The sequence below is a fragment of the Sebastes umbrosus genome, chromosome 11 (genome assembly GCF_015220745.1).
Source record: "Sebastes umbrosus isolate fSebUmb1 chromosome 11, fSebUmb1.pri, whole genome shotgun sequence".
NCBI classification, from domain to species: Eukaryota; Metazoa; Chordata; class Actinopteri; order Perciformes; family Sebastidae; genus Sebastes; species Sebastes umbrosus.
Window position 1 is genome coordinate 728,434 of NC_051279.1, and position 14,982 is coordinate 743,415.

Below are 14,982 nucleotides of genomic sequence, written 5' to 3' on the forward strand. Positions count from 1 at the left end.
TCATGCACCGAGCCTCGAGACCACAGAGAGAAGAGGTGGACTCTGAGCTCTGACACACACTCATGACATGTTGATGTTTCAGGGGTATTACACTTCTTCTCTTTAAAGAGTGGAGAGTGATCTCCTACTGCACACTGCTAGATGTACTGTATCATTACTACTGTGTTTAAGCTTTATTAGGACTTTTCAACCAGAGTCTGCCATCGAAGTAGATTAATACACCTGTGTTTTTAGCATTAGGCTTCTGTTTCTAAATCAAAGAATACATTTATTAGCACTCACTTTAGAATGTGGCTCTATCAGAGCGCTATATTTTAAATTTATGAACGATTCTCTGTCAGATCAGGATGAGGCGCCTCGAGACGGCTGTTTGTGCTTTCAGTGCTCCGAAACCAAACTAAGAAATCATGTTCTGTCTATTGATCCTCCACTCCGCTTCAGCACTACAGACTACAGACTGCACCTACCTGTACCTAACCCTAACCCTAACCCTAACCCTCTACACACAACAAACACCACCTACACACAACAAACACTCTGTCCATGGTTCTGAAACAGAGTCGTTGATAATCAACTCACGTGATAGGTTGTAAGTCAGATTGCGTGCAGCAGTCAGTGGGAGCTGGTGACGGTGACCGATATCATTTGGCTCTTTTAAAGAGAAAGTTTTGGGATAAACCACAGATACAATTCAGGCTTTTGTTCATAAAAATATTATATTAGACTTCAAAAGTTACCCGGGCCGTGGCCCCCGTAGCCCACGTGGAGCTTCCATGGTTTATGGACGGCATTATCAGCCATAACCGCCGTATGAGAGCCGTGCAGAGCGGCGGCCGTGAGCTAGCCAGTGGGGCACGCTCACATGCACTGAAAGTCACGCGTGGCCGGACCGACAATGTCAACAAAGCACGGAGAAGCTCGGATTACTACACACACAGACTGATGGAGCGACTTCACTCTCTGCTCAGGTAGACATTCCTCCTTATATCTTTACATAGACAATAGTTGTTTGCTGCTGTATTAATGCTCTGGATATGGAATTTAGCACCTTTAAAGATAATAATGTTAAGTAAAGACTTGTGCTGAGTCTCAGAATCCCCAAAAAGTCTTTAAAGTTAACTTAGACTTGCAGTAAGGGACTTCTCTGACACAAACAGTGTGTGTGAGAAGATATAAATTATATACACCTTATTCTCTGAGTCATATAGATACTGTATATGTTCTTAAATATACCATACATAAGAAAGGGAAAAGGAGCATATAGATACGTCTATGTAAAAATCATGTATGTGTAATTAATAGTGAGAGTCTAAGGATGCAAGAGTCGTATAAACCATCACCAATGTGTGTACTATATGACTCACATGTGCAGTCTGTAGGATGTGGTGGCATCTAGTGCTGTGGTTGCAGATTGCAACCAGCTGAACACCCCTCCGCTCACTCCACCCTTTCCAAGACTGCAGTAACGTGAGCCGCCGAGTGCCAATCCCTGGTAACGCCGTTCACCTCTCTCAGAGGTCATCCATACCATAACAACACTACTTTAGGAGCGGCAGAAGTCAGATAGCGGCTGGCGGTGCCACGGTTCATCACTCTGCAGCTCACGTTACCGCAGATTCACAAGCGCGTCGGAGAACTACGGCGGCCTTCAGGTAACGTAAAACATGAGTTCAGAACTACTGTTGAAACATGGAGGACTCTGTGAAGAGGAGCTGCTCTCTGTGGAGATATGAAGGACTCATTCTAACAGAAACACAATCATTCTTAGTTTCAGGTGATTATACACTAATGAAAACATTTTTCATCAGTTATGAATATTATATTCCAGTTCTGCTAATAGATTGCCCGAAACGTTACACACTGTTCTCTTAAAGCACATACTCATGCTGTTCATGCATAAATATCCACCACTGTTTGGTCACATCAACACACGGTTACTTGAATAACTAAACAATACTAAGATGCACAGCTTCAGAGTTTGCAGTAGAAATGAGTCTGAGTCTTTGAGTCTTTGAACAGCGCTCGGACCGCCAGTCGATCTACGCACGGAAAGTGTTTTCACCCTTCATACATCACAGTATCTTTCTTCAAACAAATCCCGAGTCCAATATCCACAAGCCTACCGAGCAAGGCGCTTTCAAGCTCCCCTTCCTGATTTATTTTTGGCATGTATTATTTTCTCTCTCTGCTTGATACTCCATTTCCTCACGATAGACTGTAGCGAACGCTTAGTCAAGGACACTTCTTCTTCCGCCGCGGCATTTCATCATTGTTCATGATGACGGCCTATCACAAACGGAGGGGGAGGCTACAGCACCCCCTCCTAGCAATCAAAGTTAAAGTACAAAAAAACCTGCATTGATTTGCACCCGACCTTAAAGGTGAGTCAGCCGATACGGAGATATCCATCAGCGAGGCCTCGTTACAGAGCGCCGTCGGGAGAGATAGAGCCCTTACTGAGCAAAACAAAGGTCAACAAACATCCTGGCAGGCTTCATTCACTGCAAAGTATCCTCACTTCTTACAAACAACAGACAAACTGTTGTGATATACATACACACTCCCTAGAGTATTGATCTTATATAGTCCAGAAAGAGAAGAGGAAATTAGAAATATAGAGTGTGTTGAACATCAGCATTGATCAGAGGAAATGTGCACGGCAGTAAAACCTTTTGTTGCTTGTCTGCTGTCATCCCTTCAGATCATGAATCTTCGGGGTCTGCCCCCATATCAAATCAGAGCTGCTGCAGCACTTAGGAGTTATATTTAGAGGTAATTTTGTTTTTAGAAATCCAAGCACTTTTCTCTTAGATCTATGACAAGCTGTACTCGGAGCCACAGACATAAAATATGGAGGGAAGGGAAAATAATTTTTCATCAGCACAACCAGGAATACAACAATGATGGCTGCAAGGGCCTAGACAGCAACCTTAGTAGACAGAAATCTTAAATTGATGTCCCCGAAGAGAAGGATTTTATCTGCATGGCTGTGCTGCACCTTCACAATTCACACTGATAGAATGAGCATAATCGCAGCCCCACCACTATGCTTGTCTGCATGCTTGATGAAAGGAAAACGGGCTCCGTACAACAGAAACAGAAAAGGGGCTTTCTAGAGAACGACTATTACCTCACGAGTGTGTCACTGCAATTTAGGAAAGGGCTCTGAAATATTCCATTTGGTGGTTTTAAATTGCCAACCACTGAGGTGAGAAATACTAAAATCAAATACACTGCCACGCTGAAGCGCAGCTGCACAAGTACACACAGTAAACGCACACCATTGCACAAGGAAATAACAGAAGTTGTGTGTCTGAATAGCCGAGTGTAATAACTGTTTCCCAGCGTTTCTGCGTTGCTGCTTGGTGCTTTACCCACTTCCCAGCAGATACAGTATTTTATGGCTAGACACCAAATACCTCCTCAAAGTGCTACTGAGCCATATTGCACCTGATGCCAGGCCACCACTGTGAGAGCTGCTGTACAACACAAAGCTGTGAGCCAACAACACTTCTAATAGGATGCCTGTCTCTCTCTAGCCTCCAATCTTCCAAACAAACAACAACATCAACACTTCACTTTCCCCGAAAAAGGGAAAGAAGCAAAATCTGTCTTTTTCCATCTAAAGACAAACACAGAGGCTGAGATAATACTCGGCTGTTTTTCTCTTTCCAGGTAAACATCTTCTTCCACTTAACAGCCTGTTCACATAGAGAGGACGTGTTTCTTAGATGCAAAGCGCCTAGTGGAAACTCGCCTGAAACTCGCCTGAAACTCAATCACAAACTTACAAACCGCCTCGTTAACATTTCACTGGCTGCAGATTCTCCAGAAAATTGTAAGACCAACTCTACACATGCACATCTACGAGCTCCACCTTTAGGAAAGAAGAGTTATGGTAGCAGATGAAGACGTGTTGATCTCACCACCGACAGGACACAGAAAGTCAGAGCTGCAGCTATTCTGCACCACCCGGAGGCAACGAGTCACAACTGCACATTTATCAGAGCTTTTGTTGTCGTTGCATTTGCGTGTGTTATGAGGATTTCCCATCAAACATTTGTACGACCTGTTTATTATTATTATTATTATTATTATCATTATTATAAATAACTGATAAGAATTGAACATTACTTTGTCACACTAACGTGCCAGCCGGGTCTCCCATACAGCAATACTGCATTGTCATCATGTTTCGAGGGAAACGTATTTCCTCCCAGATTACGTTTGTTTCTGCTGCATCACAAATACGTTTCTAATCTTCTAATCAGTCACACATAGTTCACCCAGGAGACCGCTGTTCATGTCCCGTCTGAAACCCAAAATTTAAATAACCTTACAAGCGTACTAATTTTAAGCCAAATCATGACATTTTTACTAAACATAACGGAGTAGTTTTGTTGTGTTTTTTTTGTGTTTAAAACTGTGACCATCATTCAGGAGAAGATATGTTTCCCTCAAAACGTCATTCAGAATGCAGTTTAGTTGTATGTGAATGCAAATTTGAAGGAGTCAAGTATTAAATACTCCAGTAGAAATACAACTCAGTTAATGGCTGTATAACACCCAAATAGTTGTTGTAAATTAATTTAAATTTTGTACCTTCTTAGTGTTACTACTTAAGTGTGAAGTAGTAAAAATAACAATTATACAACCAATTATATTAATACAAAATTATGTATAAATTATAATTTATTCATATTATTATTAGTAACACTAAACGATCAATCTGCCAATTATTTTCCCGATTAATCGATTCATCATTTTGTCTGTTATAATGTTTCCACAGCCCAAGATGACGTCTTCAAATGTCTTGTTTTATTCAACCAACAGCCCAAAACCAAAAGATATTCAGTTCACTATTATGCATGCTGGAAAAGAAAAGCTTCAAATCTGCAGCAAATGTTTGTTTGTTTTTTTACTTGAAAAATAAATATTACCTTATAACTATTATTCGATTATCAAAATAGTTGCAGCTTGATTTTCCATCGTTTGACTAGTTGATTAAAAGGATAATCGTTGCAGCTCTAACTCAAGTTTTAGTCAACCTGCATTGCTCATTTTCTTTTGGCCTCTGCATCATCCCTTAGTTTTGTTTTTCCCGTCTAACAGATGTAATGTTCTTCCCCTCCGTCCCCCTCCTGAAGACAACTGGAAGACAGAGGACACACAAGGACTCTCCGAGCCGTGTGAACTGTACTTGTCATAGAATTCAGTAGAAAATATGCTTGTGTAATTAAAAAAGAAATACATGTTGCATGTTAAAACATCAAATACAAGTCCACACACAGCAGTAACACTCATGGCATGTATGTGGCACGATAAAGAAGCGATTACTTTACTATCTACCCTCGTTGCTTTTAGATTCCACAGGTTGGACTGGAAGGAAGTGAAGGTCTAAAAGTGCTGCCTCTGCAGTTGGCTGATATTGGCCGGGGATATAGGTTCAGCTCCTTGGTCTCAGTAACAATGTGTGTCCTTGATAATGCTCTTAAGAACAAAATTAAACTGAGAATGGACAAAGATGGATGATATAAGTGCTGTAATAAATGCAGCTCCACAGGCCGGGGCCAAAGGCCAATGTACACAGCATGGAAGCCGAAAATCAGATGATTAGTCAATCAATGATTTATTTCAGTGTGCGCGGCAGAAGCAGCAGAAGCCTGGATGTCTGTTTCACATGTTGAAAACAGACTGCATGAGAGATCACATTTCTGCTACTTCATGCCTTACAGAAGAGGTCAGAAAACTATTGTTAAATTAACAGTACTATTTATGAGGAAATCAATAATTTCCTTCTGATCTGACAGCATCTCACTGTTCGGTCGACTGGTCTATTTTCTAGATGTTATATGCAACGTTGTTACGGCTGTATGTGTTTCCTGTGCTGTTGTCCCTTTTCCCACACCAGTATCTCTGCCCAGGTGTGCTGCACTCCTCAACGAGGTGCCTAGGTGTGCTGCATTTGCTAAACAAGGTTGGGAAGGAGGTGTTTAAAAGCTCCTGTGCCAGCAGCAGAAGAGAGAGGCTTCTGGTGTGGGGACTGCTGGTTCTTCTGCCTCTCAGCTTAGGACTTGATATTTTGTCTTTTTTGTATTTTCTTGTTAATAAATCCTATGGATTTGAGAGTTTCAAAGGTGTCTTCTGTGTTTGGTTTGGGTCAGTGTTAGAGTGTTGTTCGCCCTAATAGGGCTGCCCGAGGGTGGGGCGTAACAAATGGGGGGCTCGTCCGGGATAAGAACATCCATGAGGTGAAGTAAATGTAAGTTTTTGTGTGTATTTTGTGGCCTTTGAGTGTAGGGTTTAGATCATTTGTGGTTATTGCTGCTTGTTTAGTTGTGCTTTTGACTGGGTAACTGTTTGACCAGCTTGGAATTTTGGTTTAGAGCAGCCTGACTAGGTTGTCAGGGTGCAGTCAGGTAGGTAGTGCTTCCTGCTCAACATTGATTCGCGGTGTGGTGTAGTTGAGAGTCTGAACATGTATCCGTAAAGCTATCCACACCTATCATTTTAATAGCTGTGAAATATGCTGTGGAATCACAGCGACCTCCACTAAGCAGTCTACCTCCTCAATTACCTTCACATCAGCCCATTTTGTTTCCCCAGCCACGCTTCGCCCCTCCACCCCCCGCCTGCTCCCCTGTCACATATCAGAAATCCAGCCGACAGCCGGAGACACAAACAAGAGCAGCAGTGGTCACTGCCGAGGAAGATTCATGAAGTTATGTGGGTCACAGGTTATAGAGTGAATAATACTGGAAATACAGTAAACTGTGCATACAGCTCCTCATGAGATTAATGGAAAACAATATCCAACCAGTATTGTGCTTCAATGAACACAGGAGTAAACATGGGATTTTAGTTACTGGTTTATTAGTTACATCTCATTTTAAATAAATTAGGGCTGTCAAAGTTAATAACAATAATCCGTTAACGCAAATTTGTTTTAATGCTACTAATTTCTTTAATGCAATAAATCTTGTCAGTTTTCCTGCTAGAGAAGATGCTGCTAGAGAAGATCCTGCTAGATAAGATCCTGCTAGAGAAGATGATGCTAGAGAAGATCCTGCTAGAGAAGATCCTGCTAGATAAGATCCTGCTAGAGAAGATCCTGCTAGAGAAGATGCTGCTAGAGAAGATGCTGCTAGAGAAGATGATGCTGCTAGAGAAGATGCTGCTAGAGAAGATCTTGCTAGAGAAGATGCTGCTAGAGAAGATGATGCTAGAGAAGATGCTGCTAGAGAAGATGCTGCTAGAGAAGATGCTGCTAGAGAAGATCCTGCTAGAGAAGATGCTGCTAGAGAAGATGCTGCTAGAGAAGATCTTGCTAGAGAAGATGCTGCTAGAGAAGATCCTGCTAGAGAAGATGCTGCTAGAGAAGATGCTGCTAGAGAAGATGCTGCTAGAGAAGATCCTGCTAGAGAAGATGCTGCTAGAGAAGATCCTGCTAGAGAAGATGCTGCTAGAGAAGATCCTGCTAGAGAAGATGCTGCTAGAGAAGATCCTGCTAGAGAAGATTCTGCTAGAGAAGATGCTGCTAGAGAAGATCCTGCTAGAGAAGATCCTGCTAGAGAAGATGCTGCTAGAGAAGATCCTGCTAGAGAAGATGATGCTGCTAGAGAAGATCCTGCTAGAGAAGATGCTGCTAGAGAAGATCCTGCTAGAGAAGATGCTGCTAGAGAAGATGCTGCTAGAGAAGATCCTGCTAGAGAAGATCCTGCTAGAGAAGATGCTGCCAGAGAAGATCCTGCTAGAGAAGATGCTGCTAGAGAAGATCCTGCTAGAGAAGATCCTGCTAGAGAAGATCCTGCTATCATATGAAACTAGAAAAAACCTGATGAATCGATCGTTACCAAACATGTCCTACTAGCTGGCCATGAAGGAGGTTAAATAATGCTCCAAACTTATGCAAGATTTTGGCGAGGAAAAACTGTCATGGTCATTGTCAAACCTCTGACCTTTGCCATGTTATGATTTGAGCATATTGTTTTATGCTAAACACAGTACCTGTGAGGGTTTCTGGACAATATCTGTCATTGTTTTGTGTTGTTCATTGATTTCCAATAATAAATATATACATATAGGTATTTGCATAAATCAAACATATTTGCCCACCCCATGTTGATAAGAGGACTAAATACTTGATTTTAAGGTTCATTTTGAACAGATAAAAAAAGTGCAATCATGCGATTAATGGTGATTAAATATTTGAATGGATTGAAAGCCCTAATAATGAATGCTTTGCTGCATTTCCCTCCTTATAACTGTTAATAAACACAGCTGTTGTATTAATACAATCCAAAGACAATGTAATTGCAAATTTCTTCCTTGACAGGTTTTGTCGATTTTAACTACTGCATGGATAAGGCTAAATAAATGCATACATTGTTATCGGTGAATGTGCCTGCAGGCAGTTGACAGGGTTTAATCCCCTCTGAAACCTCCACCTATACGGTGCAGAAGACCTTGAATGTGTAGCCTTGACTCTGCGAGCCGCCGCTCCTCAGCCTATTACATTTAATCTCAACAAACGGCGAGCTACTTTTCTTCCAGAAGACAAGATATTGCCAATCTCTCTCCCCCCAAGAGTACTGCGTATATTAAAACTGATACCTGAGAAGAAACTGACTTAATCAGAACCAGCAAACTATATCCGACCTTCGCAGGGGACCTGTCAGCAACATCTAAGAGCCTGGCCCGGGCCTGAAGACTAACTCAGTATTACTCTGGTACCCCACCACTAGGACTATCCAGTGAGATGTCAGCGCTAAAAGAGGCATCAGGAATCTGGGGAGTAAACCGTTCCAAGTTCCCGTTTCCGGGAAAATTGTATATATCATTCCCTCCGGTTCCAGGTGATTCTTCTGGAGACTGTCCACCTTTTTCGTTGTGGAGGTCAAGAACCTGAGGGGCAGTGGGATAATGCCCCAAATTCCCTGTAGATAGTGTATAATTACACAGACAAATTGTAATCCTGATTAGCCCCAGCAGCCTTTCCAGCCTGTTTACATAATCACATTGAGAGAAAGTCTTCATCGAGGGCTCAGTGGCCAGATTACTGTCTGTGCACAACCCACCACATTACCAGCAATTAGTGACTGCCTGGTATAGTTTAACAAACTAAGCCTACAGTATATAACAGAATATGGAAGCTAGAGAGGAAGTTTTGAGAAATACAGTAATCACAAGAAGCAGAAGTGGTGGGACACAACAGATGGACAATTTACAACAATCTGTTCACTATCATTAATCGCTGTCTGTCATTTGAGACGTGCTGATGTCAGGGTGGGAAACAGGCCAGTGATCTGGGTGCTCTGTTTGTCCTCTCCTGTGGTGTCCCTCCAACTTCCCGTGACGATCGTGCTTTTCATTATCGGGTCACTGCTAGGACTGTCCTGTATATAGACGGAGACCGGATATCTAAGTAGATTCTGATCTGCAAAGTACCGTTTGAAACCAATATAAAGATAAAAATGTAAAGTAATATGACTCATCAGTTTCAGTAAGAAATATTCTATAAAGGGCCAACCCAGGAAGCTGTGGCCGTAACTCCAATCTGGAACGTATTCACTTCTAGTTCCTCTGCTCTCTCACGTGATATTATATATCCACTGCCTACACATGCACGTGTCATAAGAACGGGGCGCTCTCTGCTTTGTGACTCTTTCATTATTGTGAACCTGATTGATCGTCATCCGATCGATGGACGCGGCGTGATTGTCGACGCAGCTGCTGTCCTCAAGAGAGGATACAGTAGTAGTGCTCACTATCGGCGTGAAGGAATTCAATTTGTTTTTGACCCAGGTCTTTTGCCCTATTTAAAAAAGAAACCCCAGTCTCTGCAATTTAGCTCCCTAAATTTGTGTCTGTGTCAAGCAGTTTTTATAAGTTCCCCGAGGATTAGGTGACACAGTTGCAGTGGATGTCCTCAGTTGTTTGGTTTCTGGTCGACTGCTGCAATGAGAACATATTATTCTGTTTAGCCGCTGTGCAGTTTTATTAATTACAAAACTAAGTTGCTAAATGTAACCGAATTCCACTTTATAATATACGTATATGGAACGCCAACAATCAGACAGGTATACCTCAGATCACTTTGTGAACATCACCCACGCCGCACGTATCCCGGTTCAAAAACTATTCTAATATGAAAAAGCACCTCTAGCAAAGTGGTGTTGTACAAACTTCACCAGATAGAGCATCATTATCTTAGCCGGAGCAGTGAGTCACAGGCCAGATCTCTATCTTCTTACTTCTGCAAACATTGTGTCACCTGTCAGAGCATGCTAGGGGGAACAACAGCTGTTCCATGCTTCTCTCCCTGCCCACCATGGTTCTGTGTCACTATTTCCTTTGCTCTTTTCCAAAAGAGGACCCAGGCCTCCTCCCTCCTCCCTCCTGCCCTCTCCTCCTCCCCAATCCCTGGCTGGCTCGCTAATAAGTAACAGAACTAGGAGGATTGGCAGTGGCCTCGAGGTTTGACATTGCCACAATGTGGGTGGTGAAGAAACAAGCACTGTGCCCGACTCGGCTCGCCTCGACTTGGCTCATCCTTGGGTGGGCGCCGCTGCTCTGCATGCTGCACATTTCATCCATCCACCCCCCCAACAGACAGACAGACAGGAGGATTACTCACAGAGAAGGGTGAGCAATCTGCATGTAAATTGATATCTGTGAGTGCCCATACTCAGACAGCAGTACATGCATTCAACAGATAAACTGCCATGCACTCACACACACAATGTCCCCAAATACACACACACACACACACACACTCACACACTCACACACTCGGAGAAGAAAAACATTTGAGGGTTGGAATTGGATTTTTTTCTTTGGCTTTAATTTTGGTTGGAAATGAGAATTTCACACAGTGAGTGTAACATTTAATACATGACACACACACACACACACATTCTCATGATCAACATGTAACTGGCATTGAAAGGAAGCAACAAATTGATTTCTATCCATTTTCTCTCTAAATGCCGTTTAAATGTCAGTAGGAGACGGATGAGCACATGGAGATTGCAGAGTAGGGAAATGAGCAACAATTGCTTTCACATGTTATTATATATTTCTGTGCCATTTTCATAAAACTGTATGAGAGAGAGAAATAAAGTGACATTTCAGTGTGCTGAAGCTGAAGCTGCCATCGGTCTGAATAAATGCAGCATGTGAGATATAAAATGGAATGGTGTGTTATTACCTCAGCAGCAGCAGCAGCTAGAGAGCAGCCAGTATTCAGATGGGCAGAGACCACTAGAATACTAACAAGCCCACCTTACACCTGCCTGCACTGGCAAGTCACATAAACACCAGTAGACAAATTGGTTCCACACCACTAATTACCCCTCCAACCCTCCCTTAATGGTTCCAGTGGTGAGGAACTGGCCTGATGCACAGAAACACTTGATAAAACTCGACCCAGAAAGAGAGAAACAGATGAGATTGTGTGTGTCCATCCTGTAGGAGATGTGCAGTGCATGCTCTCAACACCTCAACAAGCCACTAGAGTTATTAGAGCCTGCTAAGCAAAGCAGCTCACGTCGCCCATCGGAAGGCTGGTAGGGCTGCTGCAGGATCTCAGTCAGAGCTGCATTAAACTCTGTCCAGCAAACCAGTAAACCAGTAAACCGAGCTACAGACGGTTTTAACGTTAAAGCTTTGGATTTCTCGCCCTCACGCACACGCACGCACGCACAGAACACACACACACACACACACACACACACACACACACACAGAGGCTTTGCTTGCTGCAGTGGCTTCGTACCTTTCACACAAGTGAACATCAGTGAAAAGATGAGATTCCAAAAAACCATCCCGGTCCTAATCCTCATCGTCTTGTTGTGTCCTCCGCGGACACATTTAACACATCTGCTGTTCAAAACGTCCCGCAGCTCGATAGATCCGTCCAAGTATCCGTCTCTGTAAATCCCCTTCATGCTGCTAGACTAGAACACATGTATATCTGTTGTATCGGTGGTCTGATCCTGTGGTCAGAGGAGAAGCGGGCTGTCAGCTGAGAGGAGAGAGAAGAGAGCAGAGAGACTGGAGGACCACAGCAACCTGGACGAGGACGAGGACGAGGACGAGGACGAGGACTCAACCATCTCTGCTGAGAGGGGCATCAAGTGAGAGCAGCTCTGCTTCTGCTCTCCAACATCTTCACCTCGTTAATCCCGATATATACTGTAGAAACAGGCTCAGACACGCACAGCAAGTCGAGCCTCAGATCTGAATACTGCCTTTATCCATCCACAGAGGGAGCGCGCAGAGAGAGGAGGGAGAGAGGAGGGAGGAGAGAGGAGAGAGAGGAGGGAGGAGAGAGAGAGGAGGGAGGAGGGAGAGAGAGAGAGAGAGAGAGAGAGAGGAGGGAGAGAGACAGAGAGAGAGAGGAGGGAGAGAGAGAGGAGAGAGAGAGAGAGAGGAGGGAGGAGGGAGGAGGGAGGAGAGAGAGGAGGGAGAGGGAGAGAGAGAGAGAGAGAGAGAGAGGGACAGAGAGAGGAGGGAGAGAGAGAGAGAGAGGGGGAGAGAGAGAGAGAGAGGAGAGAGAGAGGAGGGGAGGTGGAGGGGAGGAGAGAGAGAGAGAGAGAGAGAGATAGGAGAGAGGAGAGAGAGGGAGGAGGGAGAGGAGAGAGAGAGAGAGAGAGAGAGAGGAGAGAGAGAGGAGAGAGAGAGAGGGAGGAGGGAGAGGAGAGAGAGAGAGAGAGAGAGAGAGAGTGGAGAGAGGAGAGAGAGAGAGGGAGGAGGGAGAGGAGAGAGAGAGAGAGAGAGAGAGAGGGGGGAGGGAGGTGGAGGGGAGGGGAGAGAGAGGAGAGGAGGGAGAGAGAGAGAGAGGAGAGAGAGAGAAAGGTAGAGGTGGAGGGGAGGTGTAGAGAAAGAGAGACAGAGAGAGAGAGAGAGAGAAAGAGAGACAGAGAGAGAGAGAGAGAGAGAGAGAGAGAGAGAGAGAGAGAGAGGAGAGAGCATCCTGTGTAAGTATGATGTGCTTGATGTGTGGCTAACAAATCATGAAGTGGGAACAGTGAGGTGTGGGTGGCAAGAGAGGAGGAGGAGGAGGAGGAAGAGGAGGAGGAGGAAGAGGAGGAGGAGGAGGAGGAAGAAGAGGAAGAGGAGGAGGAGGAGGAAGAGGAGGAGGTGAATCTTTATGGGGAAGAATGTAAATCCTGGCAAAGAGATGAACTCTGTTAATGACAGCATGTGTGTGAGGGTGGAGGTGGAGAGTGAAGGTGGAGATGGAGAAGGAGTAAAGGTTGGAGGGTGTAGAGGATGGAGAGAGGGGTGGAGGTGGAGATGGAGAGGATGGAGAGAGGGGTGGAGGGTGACACTCGGACAGGCAGGCGTCCCGTCCCGAAAGCTGATGAAAGAAATTCTCCCGGTAGGCAATCCCACCATAACTCTGATTTTCATTTTGGGAGATGGAGCGGAGCTGTTATTGGGAGTGATGGTGACTCGGGCAATTTGCAATGCAAAGATGGGATGATGACGGAGCAAAGCTGAGCTCAGCTGCAGTGGGGCTCTTCTGCCATCTAGCTTTGGAAGAGTCACCGACCTCTCACTTTGAAACGGAGGGGAAGAAAACAGAGGGAGCAGCAGAGGAGAGAGAGAGAGAGAGAGAGAGAGAGAGAGAGAGGCCGTGATTACGCACAGAATGAACATCACTCGCTCTGGTTTCTTCCAGAGCATCATCAACACCATCACTACATTCTTATTTTATCTAAATGAAAGTTTCTACTCTCTGAGAGCAGCTGCTCCGATATCAGGTGAGCTTTCAAATCAATTATGTGCATGGTCTTCTGGTTTGAATATTGCCCACTTAATAATTGTCGCTGCAGTGACCTCCATAGAAATCAATATCCTGTGTCCCACTATTGGCAAGATTTATTAGCGTGAAGTCAGCAGGGTGAGTTCATAAGGAAGCCTAATAAATGAACCCGGAGCCTCTCTCTGGATCCGAGGAGGAAACCAGAAGGAGAACTGTCCGTGGTGCTGAAACCAGATTCAACCAGAAGCATCCGGAAGAAACGGACTGTTTTCATCGTTCATCACCAACAAATCATGTTTCCTCAGATTAAATGTACTATTAATGTATTCATACTTGTATTCAGGGTCTGAAATTAACACCTGCCACTCGCATAATGCGGGTACATTGTTGGTAGTGGAGGATGAAATCGTCAGGCCACTTTGGCGGACAGCGAAATGGGAATAGACATTGGTTCCCGTTGAGAACCGGTTCCCAGTTGTCCAATTCCTTGGAATCGCATGCGCACATCGCAGTTACGTATGAATAACAGAGTATAACCAAAAACGTATATCGCCAAGAAGTGAAAGTCAATTGTTCGTTCCATTGCAACGTCAGCGCCCAGCAGCAGAGCTACGCCACCGCCATTTAAGACTGAAAGCGACGACCGGACGCCAGTAAAACATCCAAAGTGCTGTACAAAAATAAAACTTAATTATTTCTATTCTATTGTCATATTCTACCAAAATGGTCTGTGTCGAACAATGAAATTATTATTATAAATTATAATTATCTAAATATAAGCGTTGTAGTAAAGAGTTTCATCTCTTTGCTTCTATACTCTTTGGCATAACGGAGCTACTAATGTTAACGGAGTTTCCATTGATTCCATTATGATGTGTTCAACCTCTAATCAGTAAAAATTAGATGATATTGGGCGAAGGTAAATCATAACGTTACGATGTGTTCAAATGTAATCTTGTCAAATTCAGTTTTTTGGCGAGAAACTTGAATAAATAATTTGAAGGAGATGTTTTCCAAAGTGTCAGACAGAAAGATGACTTTCCTTTCACAGCGGCAGGAAGTGAGAACAGTTCATCTCAGAGCCTGCTTGTATTTCAAACAGTTAGTCGACTGATTAGAAGAGAAAACAGAGAAAATCTTTCCCCTTTCCCTAAAATTCCTCTCAAATGCAGAACGGCCGTCTGGATTATCATCTTTTCATGTTTCTGTTC

General features: G+C 43.9%; 1 protein-coding gene and 1 long non-coding RNA gene across 4 annotated transcripts in view; both read right to left on the reverse strand.

Moving 5' to 3' along the window:
- Positions 1-12,348, reverse strand: part of LOC119496811 (CUB and sushi domain-containing protein 3-like) — a 303,171-nt gene extending 290,823 nt beyond the window's left edge. For all 3 annotated transcript variants that reach the window (XM_037784390.1, XM_037784391.1, XM_037784389.1), the window contains exon 1: positions 11,777-12,348. In XM_037784390.1, coding sequence (XP_037640318.1) covers positions 11,777-11,948 — 172 coding nt within the window. In that variant the 5' untranslated portion in view covers positions 11,949-12,348. The remainder of the gene's footprint in view (positions 1-11,776) is intronic.
- A 511-nt stretch (positions 12,349-12,859) lies between these two features.
- LOC119496824 overlaps positions 12,860-14,982 on the reverse strand; it is a 68,227-nt gene continuing 66,104 nt past the window's right edge. Inside the window, exon 4 of the long non-coding RNA XR_005208822.1 lies at positions 12,860-13,564. This is a non-coding gene — a long non-coding RNA (uncharacterized LOC119496824). The remainder of the gene's footprint in view (positions 13,565-14,982) is intronic.